This window comes from Peromyscus maniculatus, chromosome 6 (assembly GCF_049852395.1).
Source record: "Peromyscus maniculatus bairdii isolate BWxNUB_F1_BW_parent chromosome 6, HU_Pman_BW_mat_3.1, whole genome shotgun sequence".
Classification (NCBI taxonomy): Eukaryota; Metazoa; Chordata; class Mammalia; order Rodentia; family Cricetidae; genus Peromyscus; species Peromyscus maniculatus.
Genome location: NC_134857.1, coordinates 68,192,430 through 68,214,179, shown reverse-complemented (window position 1 = coordinate 68,214,179; position 21,750 = coordinate 68,192,430). Strand labels below are relative to the sequence as shown.

The window sequence follows — 21,750 nt, the reverse complement described above, 5'->3', positions numbered from 1 at the left end:
GGGTGCTAAAAAGCTTTGAGGCCCCGGTTTTGACCTACAAGCCTGGACTGACTCCCTGTGCAACTTTAGCATCCTTCAAAGGCATACAGGACAGAAGCTGACATGCTGGGCTCCCAGAAGGAGGGAGGGAGCCTGCTCCCAGAAGCCAGGGAGCCTGCCCCAGACCCTGCTCAGGTGTGTGTCCCCTGCCTTGGCTAGGGCACTAGTAGGGACAGGGAGTGTCATCAGGGCCTCTCTCCACTCCATGTTCTGGCCATGCAAAGTCCATCCTGTGAGCTTCTGGAAGCCTGCCCATTGGTCAGATACAGCGGTGGACAAAATGTAGGTTAGGGGGAAGGGGTGAGGACTGGTTCATTCTGAGAGGCGGGATACAGAGGGTTCCCTAGGGCCTCGGCCACTTCTGACCATGAGAGTCCCATAATGACAAGGTTGTTCTGTGTGACTGTGGTGGCAATCCTGGCTGCTAGGGTCCTCATGGAGGTAATGTATCACAGCAGTATGTTTATCCTGTATTGCCACCTTCAGAAGGAGAGAGGAAGTCTACCAGAGTTGACACTGTCGATGGAGAGATACTGGGTTGTCTGGGGCCAGAGTACAAACAGACCTCAGTATTTATTGTGTCTCCCGGTCTTTCCTGGAGGGCTGGGGTGGGAGACGGGAGAGAGGAAGGTGAGGCTTGCGTGGCCTTAGTATCCTGGGCTAGCAATCCAGGAGACAACTGGAAAGGGGGGGGAGACTGTGCATCAAGGGATGGATGCCCTTGAGGCAAGAGAGCAAGGGGCACCAAGCTTGGGGTCCCTGGGCAGAGCAGGGGGGGGGGTGTTGGGGGAAAAGTGAGGACCAGTGGGAACCCACTTGCTCAGGGTCCTAGGGTTCCAGCTTTGTCCTGGTCTGTGCGGCAGAGGAGGGTGATGGACACAGAGGGAAGAGGAGGCAGTGATATGGATACTTGTCTCCAGGCCCCAAAGTGAGTAGAGCGATCTCCAGGCCTGCCTCTGGCCACTCATTTGCTTTCAAACTGTAGGTGAAACCCCCAAAGTTGGAGGGGGTGTGTCTCTGCCTCCGGTGGACTAGCTTCCTCAGTCTGGACAGTGTCTCACTCTGCGGGCAGGACTCCTGCTCTGGTCTGAGCAGATCTCTCCTGCTGTGGGTCCTCATGTTTTCCCACAGGCTCGCTCTATGAGTCCGTTCAGGAGCCTCCCTCTCTGGCCGGGCGAATTCTTGACCTGCCTGAGGGGGACTCAGGGTGAGAGGTGAACACATGGCTATGAGGGGTGGGTTCTGTCTCCTCTGCCCACGGGAGGCCAGTCAGGTGGGGATGGGTAACGCTCAGTGTCCTGGGTCCCCATTTGGGGGCCTGCAGTCTGGAGCTCCGTTTGAGGTTGGTGGGGGGTCAGGCTCCATCTCAGTAGGCAGCAAGGAGGCCTGGCCCCGCTGGCACTCTGGGCTGTAGTAGAAGGAGCAGAGTCGGAAGGAGGGCCGAAGCTCATCCCGTATGCGATCCAGGATGTGGACGAAGGTGGGACGCAGGCGTGGACTGCGCTGCCAGCAAAGCCTCATCAGCTCCTGTCTGGTGAGGGTGAGGTGGGGTTAGATGCGGCTCTGCCTCCCACGCCGGGAGTATCCGTTGGTGGAAGGAAGGGACCAGAGGGGAATGAATACGTGAGGGACGGAGGTGAGTTAAGAATGGGGAGTAGGGGCTGGAGAGATGGCTCAGAGGTTAAGAGCACTGACTACTCTTCCAGAGGACCTGAGTTCAATTCCCAGCAACCACATGGTGGCTCACAACCATCTGTAATGAGATCTGGTGCCCTCTTCTGGCCTGCAGTCACATATGCTGTATACATAATAAATAAATAAATCTTAAAAAAAAAAAAGAATGAGGAGTAAAGCTGGGCGGCAGTGGCAGCAGAGCATGCCTTTAAGCGGATCTCTGTGAGTTCGAGGCCAGCCTGGTCTACAGAGTGAGATCCAGGACAGCCAGGGCTACACAGAAAAACCCTGTATTGAGAAACAAAATAACAACAACAAAACACAAAAAAACAAAAACTGGGAGTAGCTGGGCAGTGGTGGCACACACTTTTTTTTTTTTTTTTTTTTTTTTTTTTGGTTTTTCAAGACAGGGTTTCTCTGTGTAGCTTTGCGCCTTTCCTGAAACTCACTTGGTAGCCCAGGCTGGCCTTGAACTCACAGAGATCCGCCTGGCTCTGCCTCCCGAGTGCTGGGATTAAAGGTGTGCGCCACCACCGCCCTGTGGTGGCACACACTTTTAATTCTAGCATCCAGGAGACAGGCAGGAGAATCTCTGAGTTTGAGGCCAGCCTGGGCTACCAAAAAACAAAAACAAACAACCAACTAGAGAACCGGGAGTCAGTGAGTAGAAGCTTCGGGAGCGTTGGGTCGGAATCCAGGGTGGTGAGCACAGAGCAGAGATGAAGAAGGGTGGGGCAGCAGGGACCACTCACAGCTGAGGTGGACAGTCCTCCAGTTCCTCTAGCACGCCGCCGTCCATGACAAACTTGAGCACCTGCTCATTTGACAGACCCTGGTAAGGTTGTTCAGCCAAGGTCACGATCTCCCAGAGCACCACCCCGAAGGACCTGGAGCACATGACGGACAGCCTAAATCCAGCACCCTTCCGGCTGCTCAGCACCCCCAGCCAGGAAGTGTCCCAGGCCCTTCCCAGATGCCACCGGCACATCCCTGGAACCCTCTGCTCCTGCCAGGCCCTACCAGACATCTGAGTGAGTGGTGAAGATTCCATCTTTGAGGGACTCGGGGGCCATCCAGCGCACGGGCAGTAGTCCCTTTCCACCCTTGCGGTAATAGTCTGTCTCATACACATCCCGGGTCATCCCAAAGTCTGCAAAGTAAGAGTTTAGGGGCATGGGAGTCATGCACCAGCTCCCCTGGAAGACAGTCCCCAAACTTAGCCACGCTAGTCTCTAAGCGTCCTGGAATATGTGAGCTCAAGGGATCCCGGAGATCATCCCTGCTCTTGGACATGGAGGAGGAGATCGGGACTGGCGACCTTGCCTGTCAAGCCTGTAAGTCAGGCCTGGTCTCCTGTGGCTAGCGTCAGGGGAGACTCTCTACCTTCAGGCTTCCCTCGTCCCCCCCGGGGTCCCGCTGTACCACCAATTTTGACGGTGAAGTCCTGGGACACCATGCAGTTGCGGGCTGCCAGGTCCCGGTGCACAAACTTGTTGGCAGCAAGGTAGGCCATGCCGTCTGCGATCTCGCCGGCCATCTGTATCATGTCACTGAGTGCTGGCTCCGGGAGGCCGGGGTTGTTCTGAGGGCAAGAGAGGGGCTGGTGAAGGGCTGCCCCCCACCCACACGAGGCCCAGCTTCCGAATTCCCCGACCTCATATGGCTCAGGATCTTCCTTGCTCCAACCTCTGCCTCGGGTCTCAGAGATCGGAGATGGCTCTTGAGGTCCCCACGGGTCATTAACTCCATGATGACCAAAGCTGGCTGGCCCTGAGACACCACACCCAGGAGACGGACCTGGGATGACAAAGAGCTTTGTCACAGATCTCTCTGTGATGATAACCTGACTCAGACACCTATCCTAACCCTCATCCCTGCCACAACGGCAGTCCTAATCCTGACCTTAAAAGTTACCCTGACTTTAACGCTTAACCCTGATCACATCTGGTTATCATCACAATCGTGAACGTGGCCCAGCTCGGATCTTGGTTCCAATCAAGACCCTAATAACTCTCTGCACACCCAATACTGTGCCCCGACCTTGACTGATGTCAGCTCTAGATTTGACTCTGTTCCTGTTAGAACTTTAACTACAGTCCCAACCCTGACCTCATTTCAGACCCTTTCCTCTTCCCACATAACCTTTACCCTCGTTGTGTTCTTACCACGTGGTGGCACTTGAACGCCTTCATGACAGATGCTTCCTTCAGGAATTCCACTCGCTCCCGGGCGCTGGCCAGCTCATTAACTGTCTTCAGGGCTACAGGTGTAGACTCCTTTCCACCTTCAAGGCCTCGGGCCAGCCCCTCGTAGACCATCCCGAAAGAGCCTTGGCCCAGCTCCCGGATGATGGATATTTGCTCCCGAGGCACCTCCCACTCATCAGGGACATACACTGAGAGGAGACGCGTGTCAGGAGGGAGGAGCTCCTCTCTCTGTCCTGCCTTCACCTGCTTCTTGACTCTTTCTTCCCCCCTTAAAGCTATTACCCAACTTTAATGTGAAAAGAGGACGACTTTTCCAAAGATCGTTCACGCTTCAACATTTAGGTCACTACACATTCGTATCAGTGTCAACTTTATGCCGGCTTCCTCGGAAGAAAAAAAATGGTGAACTCTTGTTCAAATGAGGGCAGTTGTTCTTTTTTCATGTGTGCATGGTGTGTGTGTGTGTATGTGTATGTGTACGTGTGTGTGTGTGTGTTGTGCATATACAGGTAAGGACCTGTGGAGACCACAGGTTGATGTCAGAAATCATCGCTGTTCTACCTTGTTCACTGAGGCAGGGACTCTTAACCAAAACCAGAGCTCACCAATATGCCTAGTCCCAGCTGGTTTGCTCTGGGGATCCCTGTCTCCACCTTCTGAGGCCGGAATTACCTGTGGGTCACTATGCCCATGTAGCATTTATGAAGATTTCTGAGGATCCGAACAATCTGAAGGCCTCACCCTTGTGCAGAGAACATTTTAATTATTATATTCTTATACATTATTTCTAAATGTATGTTTTTTTTTGTCTGCATATATGTCCATGTGCCACATGTGTGCCTGGTGTCCTTGAAGCCAGAAGAAGGCATAGGATTTTTGAAACCATAATTACAGGCAGCTGTGAGCCGCCCTGTGGGTGCTAGGAACAGGACCCAGGTCCTCTGCAAGAGCAACTGGCGCTTTTAACTGCTGTGGCAAACATTTTAATAGTGAATCACCTCCTCAGCTTTCAGTTGTTCTTGCGTTTAATTGTGTGTGTGTGTGTGTGTGTGTGTGTGTGTGTGTGTGTGTGTGTGATATGTATGTGTATCTGCTGAGTTATTGCACTGGTACAATAACTAGGTCTCCCATGAAACTGGAAGCTTTATGCTTTGACTAGACTTGGGGGGCCAACAAGTCCTAGGGGATCCTTGCCTGTCTCTACAACCAATGCTGGGGTTGCAGGCATGCACAGTGATGCCAAACTTTTTATGTGGGTGCTGGGTATTCCGACTCGGGTACTCATGCTTGGGAGCAAGCACCTTTACCCACTGAACCGTCTTCGAATCCATCACCCCCAGACCAGCAAACTAAGGTAATGTTTCTTCACCGAGGGCTACAAGGTCATTTCAGGTGCCCTTCTGGAATACAGACACAGAGCCCTTGGACGTCTCTTCTGAAGTGCTCTGTTCTCAGAACCACCTTCTCCAAGAAGGCCCCCGGAGCTCTGCTCTCCTGCTTCTGCCCGCTTTCCCATGCCACCGTGCCCCTGGTCTTACTGTGGGAAGCACTGAAATACTCCGGGTTCACAGACGTGTACAGTGTGCGGTTTCTGCAATGGGAAATTGCAGTAGATAAGGGGAAATGAACGCACCAGCATTTCCAAGCTGCCTGTGGTCCTAGTCCTGGAATAGGTGGAGCCAGGGGTAAATGGGCGGGGGGGGGGGGTCCTCTCTCAGTGGACCCTCCTGTGCTCAGCCCCAGAGGGATTTGGTGACGTCTGTAGAGGCACATCTTAGGGTTGTTTCCTCTTGTCATAGAAGAACCAACTTCACTTTTTTTTTTTTTTTTTTCTCAGCTTGAGCTAATGGTATGGTGACCAGTAGTCCCCGTGTGCCCACACCAAGGCGTTTCTCAGGATACAAAACATTTCCAGGTGAACAAAGATGAATTGTCACCCTGGCTAAGAGGTACGTCTCCTCTATGCCTTCAGGGAAAGAGTTATTGCCTTTAAGGAAGTCCTTTCTGTTGTCTGAACTATTACCCTCCGAGTGTGCTGTCCCAGTGAGACCACTAAGGGGGAGAAGCGGGTGGAGATATGTGGGACTCGTCATCACCTCTTCTTGCTGTAGAAGAAACCCAGGGCAGCAAGCATGAGGAGCAGCATGAACCCCACAGGGGTGGCGGTGAGGAGGATGCGCAGCCCCCCAGCATCCTCTTCCTCTGGTGGTGGAGGGTGGGAAGAAGAACGGACAGGTTAGGGTGGAAGCTGCTTCTCTGGCAACACGGAGAAAGTTGATGGGCGGGGCTAACGGTATGCAGAGGCCGCTTGGGCAGACTGGGAAGCAAGTCTGTCTTACCCGGACCAGTGATATAGAAGGCAACACCGTCTGTCCAGGAGCCATTGCCAGCCAGTGAGGTGGCCCGGACTTTAGCAGAGTAGTTTCCCGGGGGCAGCAGAGCCAACTGGACCCCACCAACTTTGGCATATCGGAGCCGGGACACACAAAGCACTGTGGCCTCCTGCAGACAGCACAGACAGCAGGCTGGGAAGGGAGTGGAGGTGCGGACCCAGCCTGGGATAGGGTGCCTGGGTACATACCTCTCCCAGGCGGCGGTACTTGATTTCATACTTGAGGATGAGCCCATTGGGGTCGGGTGGCTCAAGCCAATGCAAGATGACGCTGCTCCTGCCAGCTGCCTTCCAGGCCACCTTCCCTGGGATGCCATCGGCCTCTCCTGCAGGAGGAGGCATCTGGCAAATAGGCCACAAGCAGTTCCTCTTGTTCACCTTCGAACCCAGGCTAAACTGGGGCCACGTTGGGAAGTTTGGAGAAGTCCCACAATCATGGGAACTGGGAACGGTGAACAGAGCAAGGCTCTGAGATTTGTGGGAGGGTAAACCTGCTGGTTACAGAGCACTGACTGGGCAGTTCTTGGAGTCAGTAGTGGGGGTGCACGGTGTGAGGGGGCACCTACTATGTGGCATGGTGCGGGCAAAGACGAAGGTGGCGGCACTACAGCCCACCGTGTGCGCCGCGTGGTTGCAGGCGTGGATGTCAATCCTGTATTCTGTGAAGTGCCTCAAGCCGCTCAGCACCGCTCGCTCCCGGGGAACCTTGTCCTCTTGGATCTCAAAATCCGAACTGTTGTTCCCTAGTCTGAGAGGCCCAGCTTCCCGGCGGTCCCTGGAAATGGGATGGGTCAGAGCCGGCAGGCCTGTTCCCAGAGCCTCGTCCGCCGCCCCCGCGCCCCCGCTCCCTTCCCAGCTCACCTTTGGGGGCTCCCCGCTCCCGTCCCAGCTCACCTTTGGGCGCTCTTGTTAATGGATGTTACTTTCCATGGGGACCTGGGGAAGCCAGGGGACCTCTCAGCTCCTGCGCGCTCTGCCACCGCGCCCCGCCTCCAAATCCGCCCACCGTACCAAGGCCAGGCCCACACCAGAACAGGCCCCGCCCACAAAGCCCCACCCTCTCCAGCTACCGCCCCCCCCACCCCCCCCACCCAGGCTCTCCCCACCAGGTCCGCACTTCGGGATGGTGATGGCATGGTGTAGGAAGTTTTCAAACTTTTTCTGGAACGTGACCTCTTGCGCCTCCAGTGCGGGCAGGGCCTGCCCAGGGGGTGAGTGCTGGCAAGGACAGCAGCCTTGCTCAGGCTCAGCCTCCAGCGCCGGGTCTTCGCGATCGAAGCGTGCGTCGTGGCTGCTGGTGGGCAGCCGCAGACCTGTGGCCGTGATGGAGAAGAGAGAGGTCAGGACAGGGGTCCGCCCGCCACTGCTGAGTACCCCCGGCCCGAGGCACCCCCAGCGCACCGCGGTGGCAGTAGTCATTGATGTAGAGGTCCCCGTCCTCCGCGAGCCGCTGCCACAGCACCAGGTAGTAGGTGATATTTCCGTTGCGCTGGACCGGCGGCTTCCAGCGCACCAGTAGGTGTGAAGAGGAGTTGGACGTGGAGATGACATCCTGGGGCACGGTGGGTGCTATGATTGGGAAGAGGGGGACGCTCAGAGGTGGGGCCCCTTCCAAACACGGCGTGATAATGAACCCCGCTCTTTGGATCCACTCTCCTTTTCCAGAGGAATCTATCTGTGACTTTCAGCCCTCCTTCCCTAGAAATCATTCTGTCCTTTCCCTGTTCCAGAAACTAGGATATAGATGAATCTGAGGGCTTCATTCGGGGGAGGCAAGCACTCTCCCAACTGTGCCGTGGCCCGAACCCTGGGGAGGCAATAATGTTATACAGGAGAGTAGAAGTCAGGTTTTGGTTCTCTAAATCCTTCACAGGCCTTTGAGTTCACTCAGCTATTGCAAGTCCAACCCCAGCCTCCCCCAAGGCTCAGAGAATTCTTTGTAGTGCCGAAGAATCTGACTGCCTGTCCTCTAGGGTTCCCCAGCCTCTCTGTGTCTGGCACCTGTGTTGTGCCTTTATCTTCCTCAAGAGGAATCAGGCATCTCGTTCTGGAGCCCTCAGCTCACCCGCAGGCAATGTTCGAAGGTAGACAATGGGGCTCTGGGCTCCTTGATGGGGGCTGTCCTCGGCGGTGGTCAGGGTGATGGCCCGCACAAACACGGCGTACTGTGTCCAGGGCTTGAGGGGGGCTAGGGTCACTCCTGGCTCCTGGGTGCGGCTGAGGGGTAGTTCCACATCCAACAGGTTCCAGCTCTGGGTTCCACATGCATCTGGACCCACGTGTTCTGTGGCATTCTGGAATGGACTGGACACCCCATCCCCAGGGCTGGGACATCTCTGGGTTCTAACCAACCCTCCCCCACTACACAGGACTGTCATGGACATTTCCCCACTCTGCATGTGAACACACCTACCCGGTGGGGCTTATGATCCTGCCACACCTTACAAACTGTAAGGAAATACCCCTCATCCTTAGCAGGAATTATTGAGCTTTTGTCCTAATGAGAATAGCCAAAAAAAGGTTTGAACTGTATTAAAACAAAACCTAGAAAGTGGGTGCGGGCACACAAGCAGCTCATTCTCATCTCTAGGGAGTTTCCGTAGAGCCAGGACTGGGAGAGCACTCTCTTGCTAAGGGCGGAACAATCTGCTTTTGTTTTGTTTTGTTCTGTTTTAGAGAGTATTTCCAAGTAACCCAGTCTAGTCTTGAACCAGCCCTCTTCTGCTTTGGCCTCATGGGTGTTTGCCACGATAATAGGCCTGCACCACCATTCCAATGAGCAGAGTGTCTTAGCCAAGGTCCCTGAACTGACTCTGGAAGTCTGTGAGCCTCTCAGACGACACAGCTCTGCATGTGTTTGTGTTTCTAGAAACACCTTTCTAGCGGAGGGTTTCTGACTTTCATTCTGTCCTAGAACTTCCTATGTAGACCTATGTAGAGTTCAAGGTAAGCCTTGAACTCAGAGATCCACCTGCCTGTGCCTCCTGAGTGTTGGGATTAAAGACATGTGCCACCACACCAGGCTAGCTCTCACATCTTAAAAGTAGATCTCCAAAGTCAGCACCCACTGCCTTAAGGGAATAATTGGGGCAGACTTTGGGGGCTGGACCAGAGGGAGGCCTTGGAGAGATGCCATAGGTTTTAGGGATACAAGGAGGGCTGGCTCCTGATCAAAGAGAATCAGGACTGGGTGGAGGACATCAGCAGGTTTTGGGGTACCATGAGGCATCACATCCATGTTCATATCTGTTGTTTCTTTGATGCGAGGCAGAGGGGTGGAATTATGCTGAGCCAGGGACAAAAACTCTGTGTGTGTGTGTGTGTGTGTGTGTGATGGTGTATATGTGGGCATGTCCTCCTCACTGGTGCACTGGTGCAGATGTGTGGAGACTGAAATGTCTTCCCCAATCACTTCTACCTTATGTTTTGAGATGGGGTCTCTCACTGAACCTGGTGCTCTCTCTCTGTGCTAAGCTGCCTGGCCAGCGAGCCCCCAGGCTCACCATCTCTGCCCGCCAGTGCTGGTGTTACAGAGGCACACCTGGCTTTTATGTGAGTTCTAGGGACATAACCTCAAGTTCCTCAAGCTTGTGCAGCAAACCCCACCCTAGCCACTGAGCCATCTCGCTGGCCCCACGGACAGAGACGAGGTAAGTCGAGGGAGATGAGGAGACGCTTGGGGCCCAGCTCAAAGGGCCTGTTCTTGCTGGAACTCAGAGGCAGGATGGTCCAGGAGCAGGTATAGGGTTACAGAGTGGGTACCATGAGGGCAGGTGCCTCATGAGATAGGACACACTAAGGAGGTCTGGGGTCAAAACCAGAACTGGACCGGGATTCTCAATGCCTGCCCCTGAGGGAGCACATGATAGTCACACAATGAAGTAGTGATGCTGTTGGTGGGGGGGGGCTTCCTAAGAACCCTAAGATCCTCTGCTCTTATCGCCTAGAGGCAGCTGTGCATCGTTGTGCAGGTCGTGAACTGCATGAACGTAGGTGGGGAGGAATTCCCACTGCTGCCCACGTCAGTAACTCCTTGGAGTGTGTCCCATGAGTCGTCAGTCTCAACTTCAGTTGGGACCTTGTTAGAAATGCAGGTTCGCTGCTGTGGAATATTAGCTAAAGGTGTGTTACATTTGTTTGTGCTGTGGAACATTTGTTTAATGATGCAAAGATGTGTTGCATTCTTTTCTGTTGCATTTGTTTAACTCTGGGAGGCTGTGTTACTGTGCCTGTCTAAAACACCTGATTGGTCTAACAAAGAGCTGAACAGCCAATAGCAAGGCAGGAGAGAGAAGTAGGTGGGGCTGGTGGGCAGAGAGAATAAACAGGGGGAGAAATCTAGGGAAGTGAGCCAGGAGCAAGACAAGGAGAAGGAGAGGAGGATGCCAGGGGCCAGCCACAAAGCCACACAGCCACACAGCCAGCCATGGAGTATGAAGGGAAGAAAGATATTTAGAATAAAGAAAGGTAAAAAGCCCAGAGGCAAAATGTAGTTAAAGAGAAACAGGATAATTTAAGTTGGAAAAGCTGGCTAGAAACAAGCCAAGCTAAGGTCAGGCATTCATAAGCAAGAATAAGTCTCTGTGTATTTAGTTGGGAGCTGGGTGGTGGGCCCCTAAAGAGTAAAAACACCCTTCCAGAGGACCCAGGTTCAATTCCCAGCACCCACATGGTGCTTTACAATCATCTGTAACTCCAGTCTCAGGGGATCTGACACCTTCACTCTAATGCACATAAAATAAAATTAAATTAAAAAAAGAAAGAATATTCTTCTAAAAAAAAAAAAGAGTAAAAACACCAGCTACAGTTCTTAGACCTTGCCTGACATTAACCTTCAGACTGCCAGGGTGAAGCACAGGGATTTGTATATAACACACTCTCCATTCCCCCCACATTAGACATTCTCCTGCTAGTGAGACCTAGGAGAGCCTGGGCCAGTTGAGCGCGCTGCTTCTGTGGGCTCTCTACCTGATTCCAGCCAGAGCCTGAGCTGGTGCTGCAATAAAACCTCTCAATTTGCTGGGCGGTGGTGGCGCACGCCTTTAATCCCAGCACTCGGGAGGCAGAGCCAGGCGGATCTCTGTGAGTTCAAGGCCAGCCTGGGCTACCAAGTGAGTCCCAGGAAAGGCGCAAAGCTACACAGAGAAACCCTGTCTCGAAAAACCAAAAACCAAAAACAAACAAACAAAAAAAACCAAAAAAACAAAACAAAAACAAAAACAAAAACCCTCTCAATTTGAATTTGCAGGAAGTCCCTCCAGCATGGGTGGTCCAGACCCTGTCTACCAAGGCAAGCACTTCTTACTCCCTGCTCCCACCCATCAAAAATCCATTTCTCTCTTCTAAGGGACTCTCTTCCTTGGTTCTGGGGATGGAACCAGGGCCTCTCATGCTAGGCAAGCATCCCGCCCCTAAGCTCCATATCCAGTCCTTCTATTTTTTGTTTTGAGACAAGATCTTACTAGGCAGACCATACAGGCCTTGAATTTAGGATTCTATTGTCTTAGCCTCCTTCATTCTGATCATATGATTGTGCTAAAAGCTTGGCTGGGACACCTCCTGCTGAATCTTAGACTCATTTTGAGAGAAGTCCTTCTTGTGGTACCTCTCTTGCTAAAATCAATCCACTCTCCCCAAAGAAATGGCCCATTCTGGGCTGGAGTGTTGCTTAGTTGGTACAGTGTTTGACTAACATTCACAACGCCCTGAGGTTGATCCTCGGCACCATGTAAGCAGGGTGTGGTGTGTACTTCTGTAACTGCAGTACTTGGGGGTTGAAAGCGGGAAGAGAAATTCAAAGAGTTTGAGACCAGCCAGGATATATAAGACCCTGTTCAGAGAAAGAAAGGGCTGGGCACTGGTGGCGCACGCCTTTAATCCCAGCACTTGGAGGCAGAGGCAGGTGGATCTCTGTGAGTTCAAGGCCAGCCTGGTCTATAGAAAGTTCTGGGACAGCTGGGGCTACATCATGAGACAGTGTCTTATTTTGAGAGAGAGAGAGAGAGAGAGAGAGAGAGAGAGAGAGAGAGAGAGAAGAAGGAGGAGGAGGAGGAGGAGGAGGAGGAGGAGGAGGAGGAGGAGGAAGGAAGGAAGGAAGGAAGGAAGGAAGGAAGGAAGGAAGGAAGGAAGGAAGGAAGGAAGGTTGGTCCCTGCTCTTCTCCTGCTTCAGGCTTTAATGAAATGCTGGTAAAAATGCTCATAAAAGTGGCCAGATTAGTGGGTACTTCCCAAACCGCTGGGGCAAGAGTATGTGGTCAGCAGAAAACGTTAGCACAGTGAATTGAAGCTTAATTAGCCAAGCTTTTCTAGCAAAATGATCTTCTGGGCTCTTGGAAACCCTGGCAGTCCTCGTCATTTCACTTGTTGAGGGGAAACTGAGGCATGGAGGACAAGAGAAGGTGAGGCATATCTGGCTGGATCTGCCTCGGGGGTCCTAGCTTTCAGGCTGTCCTCTTTTGGTCTTGAAAATAATTGGACTCTACATAGCACACAGGCCTGGAGCCCCAGCATTCTTGGAGGCTGGGATCCAGGCAGGAGAATCTTTGAGAGTTGGAAGCTAGTTTACATAGTGAGACCCTATCTCAAAGGAAAAAAGAAAAAAGAAAGAAAAAAATTAGGGTCCTCCGTCTGGCACCGCTCTCTACTCACGACTCCTTGTAATAGACGATGAAGCTGAGCAGGTCCCGGGCCTCCAGCGGCTCATAGCGTTCCCAGCGCAGCAGGATGCGGTCGGCCTCAGTCAGGTTGAACACAAAGCGCAGAGTGCGAGTCTGGCCTGGGCAGGGCAAGGGAAAGCATCCGCTCTAAGCACGCCTGGACAGGCTCCTGCTGATGCTGATCCCACGGCTGCTCACCCCCTTGGGTGACCCCCTCAGTGTTTCAGTGCGTGTGTGCGTGTGTGCGCGCGCCTCTGCTGCCCCGCGTACACTCTTTGGGTTGGGCGGGGTCTTACAGGCAGCTCGATCTCCATTGGTGCGGGGGTTGATCTCCGCTTTGCTCTGTCGTCCTCTGGTCCCCGTCACCTCCTCCAGTTGGTATATGTGCTCCAAGCAGAGGCGTGGATTGAAGGCGAAGTACATTTTGCCCACAGGAATGGTGAGCCCCACGGCCACCCAGGACCCCAGCTGTTGCAGGTTCTGGTTGTCCAGCACGTAGAGAGTGTAGTTCCTGGAGAAAGCCAGGTGCCTCGCTCTGCCAAGTGGCAGGGGCTGGGGCAGGAGAGGGGCTGGCTCATGGGCTCCCCTGCAGAGGCTGCTCTGGGCACGGGTATCACATCCACGAGGGTGTTCAGGAGCACCCGCTCTGTGCCACTGGCCAGGAATGTGACATCCTGAAATTCACCCACCCTCCCTCTGCCGAACTGGCCACTGACGCCAGGCCAGCAGTTTGTCTGTCTCTTCCCTCCTTCATCTCACATTTAAAAGCACTGGCTGTGGGGACACAGAAGCTACGCCTGGCCAGTTTGGGTATGGGTACCCCTAGGGGGACGGGATAGTATGCCAGGAGACAGAGGAAGCCACGGGGAACCTCTCGACTGATGGCAATTGAAACTTCTTTTCATTTTGAAGAACACTGGCTACTTTGTGAGCAGGCCTTGGTTCCTAGGTGGTAAGAATGGTTTATACACCCCCCATCAGGTTCACTCGGCCACCAAACTGATCAGGTGATGCAATCATGGCCCTCCGCTGGGGAACAGCAGGGAACTAGGGCCGCATGTACTGTGTTCGAGTCACTGTTGACAACACTCCACACACAACGGCAGAGGCAGCAACCACAATCCTGGAGCACACGCTTCATTTTACAGATGGAAATCCCAAGGGCCAGAGAAGTCAAGGAACCTCCCCAAACTCACACAGCTAGTTACTAGCAAACTAATTTCAGAACCCAATTCCCTTCCCCATTGTTCCAGGAAGGCTGAGGAAAAGGGGGCTGGTCAGCCTGATTCTGACCCCTTACCCATCCACCATGGAATCTCCCCGGATTAGTTTGAGGTTCTTGAAAAAGCCCAGGGACACGAGTGCAAACGAGTGCTTGATTTTGAGGAAGCCGGTGATGGTCTCCACCAGCCCCAGGTTGCGTTGAAGCTCTGGCTCCAGGTTGTCTGGGGATGAGGAATATAGGACTGGAGCAGGGCCAGGGAAGGTGACAGGTCCACAGGGTAGGGAGCTGGAGGGACAGAGGGACAGGACCCTGGATGAGGGGAAGCCACATGCAATGGACTACAGTTAGGAGGGAGGGTGTGCTCAGGAAGAGTACTGACAGCCTTGGCGAAGGTTGAGGATGAGGCTCCCCTCCACGTGGGTGCAGCCCACCAGGTCCTGTGTGGCTTGGACAGAGTCAATGGTCTTGGTGCCAACCTTGCACTCTTTGGGACACAGTCCCTCACATTTGCGGCAGAAAATGCTGGCGGGACAAGCAGAGAGCCTAAGCCGCGGTCCGATGAAACTGTTGGGGGGGGGGCTCCCCCGACAACCCCAAGGGTGTCCCCCTCACCTGCTGCCATTACGGGTGAAGCCTGGAGGGCACTGAGCCAGGCAGCTGCCCTGGTAGATGCCGAAGGTGGCGGTGCGGCCCGGCACCTCCCGCAGATGAGCACAGACCTCAGCGGTGACGCAGCGCCAGGACTCATACTGGTAGGTGCCCAGAGGGCAGGCCCGGAGGCAGGCTCCTTGGAAGTAGAGGTGGCGGCAAGCCACACAGGCACGCGAGTCTTCAGGCTGGCTGCAGCCCCCCAGACATTCACTGTGGCAGCACTCACCGTCTGCTGTGCAGGCCAGCCCACCGGGGCAGGGGCACACTGCGGGCAGAGGGCTGTAAGACCTTACCTGCCCCTCCACAACCCCTCAGTGATGCCCTTTTCCCACCCTGGCCCACCCCATCTTGAGATGACCTTCTCGGCCCTAGGTATCTCTGGATTCAGATTACACTACTGTTTCCTTCCATCACGGATGCTGGAAGGCCAGCAGGAGGCCTCTCTCTGTGCTCCACCTTGAGAGTATATCAGAACTCAAGCTGGCCTGTGTTGCAATCCCAGCACTTGGGAGGCAGAAGCTGATGGATCTCTGTGAGCCTGAGGCTAGCCTGGTCTACAAAGTGCATTCCAGTCCAGCCCAAGCTACACGGAGAGACCCTCTCCCAGGAAAAAAGAAAAAAGAGAGAGAGTCTCGGAACTCAGGATGGAGCAGTGACCTTATCCATCAGGCTTGCTGCTCTGCAGCCTGCTGTCCTGTCTAGGCTGTCCCGTGGTGACTTGGTACGGTGCCAAGGGGAACCAGCTGGCCACTCCTGATCAGCTAGGCCAGGGCAAGGTGGGTCCAGCCAGGGCCTGTTGACATGGTACACAAATTGAGAGGACATGTAGCAGCTGTGTTTACAGGCAACAGGGAGGCAGCTCACTGCTGATACAGCAGGGATCTGGTTATTCTCCTGCCCGGAGTTGAGGCTAGAGGTGAGGGCACAGACCTTGAGCAGTATGAGAAAGGCTCCTGGCTGGGCTAGGGACCCCCAGATCTGCTCCTGGCCTCTGGAAGGTCTTACTTCCCCATTTTCTCTTCTGCATTCTTTCTGCCTCTGTGAGGGTACTTCCGAGGTCACATGCTTGCCTTGCCTGCCCAAGTCTTTCCATCCCTTCCCCCTCCTTTCTGCCCTCAACACCTCATCTCTCTGTTGCACTGCTCCCAGCTCCCCGCTTAATCACAGGGGCTGAGACCACTTTTCCTGGGAGCGCAGAACTGATACCATGACCCTGGCTCTGTTCTGATGCTCTGCAGGCTCCTACCCACGCCCTCTCATTGCTCAGAGGAGACAGAGGCCGAGACGCCAGGTGAGCCTGGTTAGTGATCAGAGGTCAACCCAGGTCGCCGGGCTGCATCCTTGGCTGCTGCCCCAGAGGACAGTTTCTTGGGCTGACTTCTATCCACCTGTGTCTACCCCCTCTTCCCAAACCCCCTCCTCACCTACTCTATGCCTGCCTGATGCCACATCAATTATTTAATTTCTCTGAACTTCAGTTTCCTTTCCTGTAAGATGGGATAATGAGGTACCTGTCCCATAGGAAGGGTAACGATTTAAAAAACAATGGCAGCAAGCCAGGCATAGACCTGTAATCCCAGCACTTAGGAAACAGAGACAGAAGAATTAGGTGTTCAAGGCCAACCTCAGCCACGTGTCAAGTTTCAGGCCAGCTTGGGCTACATTATATGTTGGCTCCAATACCAAACAATTATCAGGCGGGACAGCCCAGCCTCCCTGTGGCTACAGCCATGTTCTGTGCAAATGCCCACCTCTCTGGCAGTGGCTGGAAGTCCAGCACCTGTAGTCAGTGTGCCCACTGAAGGTGGTTCTTGCACAGGGTTCACCAGCAGCTCCCAGCACACCAGGACACACGTCAGCACACTCGTCGCCCAGCTTGTTACCCACAATGTGGTTGGCGCCAGGCGCAGGCTGCAGCAGGCCCCAGTCGATGGTGGAGAGGTGGCAGAGTTCCTGGTTCTTCTCCACGCGCACAGCCCCACGCAGCACGGCCCCGAGCGACGGCAGCCCGACGTCCCGTAGGTGGGGCATCTCAAAGATGATGAGGGCATAGCCCAGGAAGAGGCGTGCCCCTCGGATCACAGCAAGGTTGGGGAAGAGGTCTCGGAGGCTCTCCAGGCCGTAGACGCGGAACAACAGCAGGTAGTCCGTGACCTGCGTAAGGCGTGGGAAGCTGAGGCCTCTGAAGTCCTCTCCAGTGGCAGCAAACATGAGGAGGATCTGCAGGTGGCCCTCCACCACGCTGCAGTTCTCCAGCCGACGAAGCTCGGTCACCTCAGAGCGGATATCCAGGCTAGGGCACACTGTAGGCACACGTGGGCAGGAAAATGAGTGCAGTGCAGACCAAAGAACCCTGTCCCGGCACCACACTGGCAGGAGGGCACAGCATGGACGGTACCAAGCTGGGCTCTAATGAAGAGCTGCCTCCTCCCAAACATGCCGGCCAGACTCCTGGCTTAGCGTCTTTGTGCCTTTCATTCCTGTAAGTGGAACACTTGCCCTTACATGGCCCCGACTCCCCACCTTCTAAAGTCACCTCAGTGAAGACTTCTCCCACTGTCTTGCTAATCCGCTCTCCCCCAGCCCTTTTCCTGGGCTCAGTGCTGGTTAGGCAAACACCATATCGTTGAACTAACATCCCCAGTCCATGGTGTTTTGAGACAGGAGCTTACTGTGTAGCTGCGGGAGCCTGGAACTCTGTCCTTCTGCCTCCGTCTCCTGAGTCTGTATACCACACCCAGTTTCCCTTTAACGCCCAATTAACCTACGTGTAATTCGCTTATTTATTTTGCTTATTGCAAGCCTCATGAGGGCAGGAATTTTTGTTTAACTCACTGCTATATCCTAGTTCACGTACAGGGCCTGCTGCAAAATTGGTGCTCAGTGAGTGTTTGGAGTGTGAATGTACACTGTGCCCAGGAAGAAGTGAGTACTGAGTGAGTGAGTATTGAGTGAGTACTGAGTACTGAGTGAGTGAGTATTGACTGAGTACTGAGTGAGTGAGTACTGAGCACTGAGCGTCTCTGTCCTCAGGGAGCCAGCCGCCCTGGTACCTAACTCTTTTTTGCTTTTGAAGGGACATTCCATAGTTCCTCTTTGTCAAAGGTCCTCATCTGACTACCTCACCCAGATATTCTGGGGTGTAGACAAGCTAGTCCCCATTCGTTTCTCCAGCCTCAAACCCAGAAAGGCTCCTTAGGTCTTTGACCTACAGTCCTGGAGTCTGGTGTTCTTTCCATAGCTCTCTGGCCCTGCACCACTACCCCTGTAGGAGAAAATACCCTGAGTTCAGCAGCGAGTCGTGGGAATACATACATCCCAGTGGTGCTGTCCAGCAGGGCTGCTTACATTTCCACCACGCTCTTCAAAGTCCTGGTTATTCTAAGTGTGCACCTACCATGGTACCTGGCTCAGGACTGGAACTTCTGGGCACCCAGGGACTATGGGCCGTGAACATCTGGATCCCAAACCTACCCTTTCCTTTGGGACCCAGTCCATTCGCCTTTCTGTTCTCAAGGCCGTCAGGCTAATTTCCCTATAGGGGCTGGATGCTAGGCTCCACTTGCTCCCAGGGAGAGCTTGCAGGTAGGTCTTCATAGAAGACACGCATCTGAATGCTTCCGTTTAACACCCAGGTCTGTTTCCTCTCTCCTCATCTGGCCCTCTAGAAACATCACACCCTGGCACCACACCCCACATTCTCCCACACAGGCCAGCCCTGTCCCCAGCTCAGGGCTTGTCAGGGACAGCTGGGATGGGTTGGGGGACAGGAAAGCCTAGCTCCCTGTGCCTTCTCTCTGTGGTCTGTGCTTGGCTGTCTAGCTCTTGGGTGTGTGCACTCGCCCCCACCCCCACATGCTTGTGCACACACTAGGCAAAGGCAGGTACATACACAAAAAGGACGAGAAGGAAAAACACTTCTCTTCCCTCCGTGAAAGCCAATTAGGCTCTTTGAGGCAGGTGGGGGGGTTCCCTCAGGCGCCCACTTCCCATCATGCCTTAGCCTCTCCAGAGCTCCCCTAATGCGAGACATTGGAAAAACAAATCCGAGACCTCTGCAGGTTAACTCCTGCCTTTCCTCGGGACCAGCTCCAGGCAGAGCGAGCTTCACTGGGAACCAACAGCTGTGCCGGGGGACTAAACACTAAGTCCCGGGCTTGCCGCTTTATTTTGACAACCGTGCTCTTGCCTGGCGTCTGCTGTGCAGTGTCCTGGGACAGAAGGGGCAGGGGTAGGGTGCTCAGGTGGATCAGCATGCACTGCAAATCTTCTGTGTCTGGCCCCTTTCAGAGGGCGCCTTGCCCGGGTCCGTCTGTATTGTCTGTATAGGAAAGGGAACCCTGCCTTGGTTTTGGAAGCCCCACTCAGAAGAGCATCTTAAGACCCTTCACACTTCCAGAGTGCAGAGTTCCCAAGCTCTCCTTGTGTGGAGGACAAAGGCAGGCTAGATGAGGGAGGGGTACACTTAATCGTTCCTCTTGGGCTGCTTCTGTTTCCTGGCAAGCCTCTGAGGGTAGTTTGGGCTACGTGGTCCCCCTCACACTTCCTGGATGCCCTTGGTGGGAAATGTGTGTGGGGAACAGCACTGAGACACAGGACAGAGTCCTCTCTCAGGCAGCCCTTCTGCCCACAGTGGGTGAACCCCCAGGGTGGGGAACAGGACCAAAGCCTGGGGTGCTAGAGTTCAAGACCTGCCCTGGGGCTCCCTCTCCAGCCTCAGCCTCCTATCCGCACAATAGGTCAAGTTGCTTAATGATGCCTGGTGTTCAGCTGTTGGTCCCAGCCTGCCCCTTATCATTCAGTGGTCCTAGAAAAGACCCTTAATTCTCACAGTCTCATTTCTGTTCAAACTCAGACTTGACCAGGATCGCAGTTTCACAAACAACGATGGGTTGGAGAACATCTGTTCATTCCCTTTCTAACGCCTTAACTCTTAGGGAGCTGAGAGAGGGAAAAAAAGCTTCATCTAACAGTTTTTTTTTTTTTTTCTGGTGAAAAGTCCTTTTGAGGGCTAATCCTAGTCTTCAAGTTCCAATAAAGACTAAATAGAAGTCAGAGGTGGTGGCACACGCCTTTAGTCCCAGCAGGGGCAGGTGGATCTCTAAAGGCCAGCCTAGTCTACAGAGCAAGTTCCAGGACAGCCAGGGCTACACAGATATAACCCTGTCTGGAAAAAACCAAAACAAACAAACTAAGACCAAGTAGATGTGTTCTTGGAGGGAGATGGGGGTTGGAAAGACGTTGCTGGGGACTCACCCTCTAGTGTGTCCAGGCCAGATCCCAAGGACAGCAGGCTCATAAGCAAGTGTACTCCCCAGGGCCACAGAGCAGGCACGGCCACCATCTCTGCCCTGAGTGTCCTCCAGGTGTCCTCCAGGGGGAAAGGGTCTCATGGGATGCAGACCCAGGATCCGAAGTCGGGGGTGGGTGGGGTGGGGGGTGAGGCACAGGGGCAAAGGGATTGGAAATCTCAAGTAGAAACAGCAGGAGATAGAAAAGAATGTCGGACCAGAGGAAACAAAGCCTGTGCCAGGCAGCTGGACACAGCTTCGGGTGTGATCCACAGACAAGGGCTGGGACAGGGAGAGATGAAGTCAGGAGCAGGAGAGCCTCAGAGAGGCCTCCAGAAGGAGAAATTGACCCAGGATTCAGAACACAAGGGTCCAGGGGCTGGACAGTCCCGAGGGAGGCGGAGCGGAAGCCCCGGGAGGGTCCCCTCCCGGAGGCGCGCAGGACTCCACCCCGAGACTCCGCGGACCTCCTGGGCATACAGACTTCCAGCCTCCGGTCGCAGGAACGGCAGGGACCTCGCCCAGCTCCCGCCCTTTCCAGAAACGGATTGGTTTGTGCCGACTTCTCTGTTCTCTCCGCCCCTCCCACAAAGTCATGTAAAAATATTTAGCCTGTCAACTGAGGGAGGTGGGGGACAGATGTGTTGGGGGAAATAAGGCCAAAATACCGAAGGGGTTGGGGGCCAAGAACTGGGCTCCCAAATCTTGGCGGCGTCTCTCTCCTTCCCCTGGCACCGCCTCCACGGGCTGCAGACCTGGAGCAGTGACTGGGCGCCCTGGTCTGAGCAGCGGAGGTTCTGGAGTCCAACAGGTGTTTTGACACCCTAGAGGGTAACAGCCCGCAGCCTGGACAGGTCGGACTCCCTTGTGGAACCTGAAGGTCTCAGACCTTCGCCTCTCACAGCCCTTCCCAGCCTCCCGAGGCCACTTTGACCATAACCCCTCGGTGCGGGGTGTCCCTGCCAAGTCCCTTGGTTCTGGCTCAGATCCCTATGAGAAGAGATTCCGCCTTCGTTTGGTTACTCGGGATGGTTGGTGGGTCTCTGCATGTATACTCTTTCGGAGCACTTGGGGGACTATTTACGCTGGGGCCTGGCGCAGAAAGGTACCTGCTACTAGGAGTCCTTCACTGGGTAGCTGGGTCCTACTCACTTCCAGTCACTCCCAGTACCGACCTGCTCCCTCTCTTAAGCGTGGGACTTACGGACTTGCAGCCTGGAAGGCCAATGAGCGAGACCTGCCCTTTCTTTGATGGCCTGAATGCTGGGATCCTGGGACTCCCCATGTTCACAAATACCAAGGGCCGAAGGTTCCCAGCTCTACCCGCGGGCAACTCCCGCGTCCGAAGGGCTAAGAGACCTATTAATTTCTCCTCTTAGAAATCGATGCACTTGTCAGGGCGGCGATCGATGCCAGTCCTGCTCTGTTTGGCCCTACCCGGCTCTGGTGCCCCAGCTGGCTGGCTAGGGTTGGGGACCTTAAGACCGAAGGCAGGCGCATCCTCGCAGGGTTGCGAACCGCGCTCCCGGACCCTCGAAGACCCAGGCCGGGAGCAAACGCCGCGGCGCAAGGGCTTCTAGCGCCACCCTGTGGCCTCTTGCGGACCGGGAGCTCT

At 54.4% G+C, this 21,750-nt stretch overlaps 1 protein-coding gene across 1 annotated transcript; it reads right to left on the bottom strand.

The window, feature by feature from the left end:
* Positions 1 to 567: 567 nt before the first annotated feature.
* Positions 568 to 20,597, bottom strand: Insrr (insulin receptor related receptor). Its single transcript, XM_006976417.4, has 22 exons — positions 20,101 to 20,597; positions 16,596 to 17,147; positions 14,806 to 15,109; positions 14,573 to 14,715; positions 14,269 to 14,413; positions 13,265 to 13,479; positions 12,961 to 13,087; positions 8,378 to 8,616; positions 7,714 to 7,881; positions 7,430 to 7,625; positions 7,207 to 7,248; positions 6,879 to 7,087; positions 6,502 to 6,638; positions 6,260 to 6,422; positions 6,017 to 6,122; positions 5,459 to 5,511; positions 3,879 to 4,108; positions 3,400 to 3,510; positions 3,136 to 3,295; positions 2,734 to 2,863; positions 2,466 to 2,600; positions 568 to 1,570 (listed from the first exon to the last, which is right to left on the bottom strand). The coding sequence occupies exons 1-22, from the start codon at positions 20,186 to 20,188 to the stop codon at positions 1,330 to 1,332; spliced, it is 3,894 nt and encodes a 1,297-aa protein (XP_006976479.1). The 5' UTR covers positions 20,189 to 20,597; the 3' UTR covers positions 568 to 1,329.
* Positions 20,598 to 21,750: the final 1,153 nt, after the last annotated feature.

Coding starts and splice junctions, on each gene's coding strand:
- Insrr (XM_006976417.4), bottom strand. CDS start 20,188: ATGGTGGCCGTGCCTGCTCTGTGGCCCTGGGGAGTACACTTGCTTATG. Junction 6,639..6,878: donor TGCCCGCACCATGCCACATA/GTAGGTGCCCCC, acceptor CTCCTCCTGCAG/GAGAGGCCGATGGCATCCCA. Junction 6,423..6,501: donor AGTACCGCCGCCTGGGAGAG/GTATGTACCCAG, acceptor TGCTGTCTGCAG/GAGGCCACAGTGCTTTGTGT.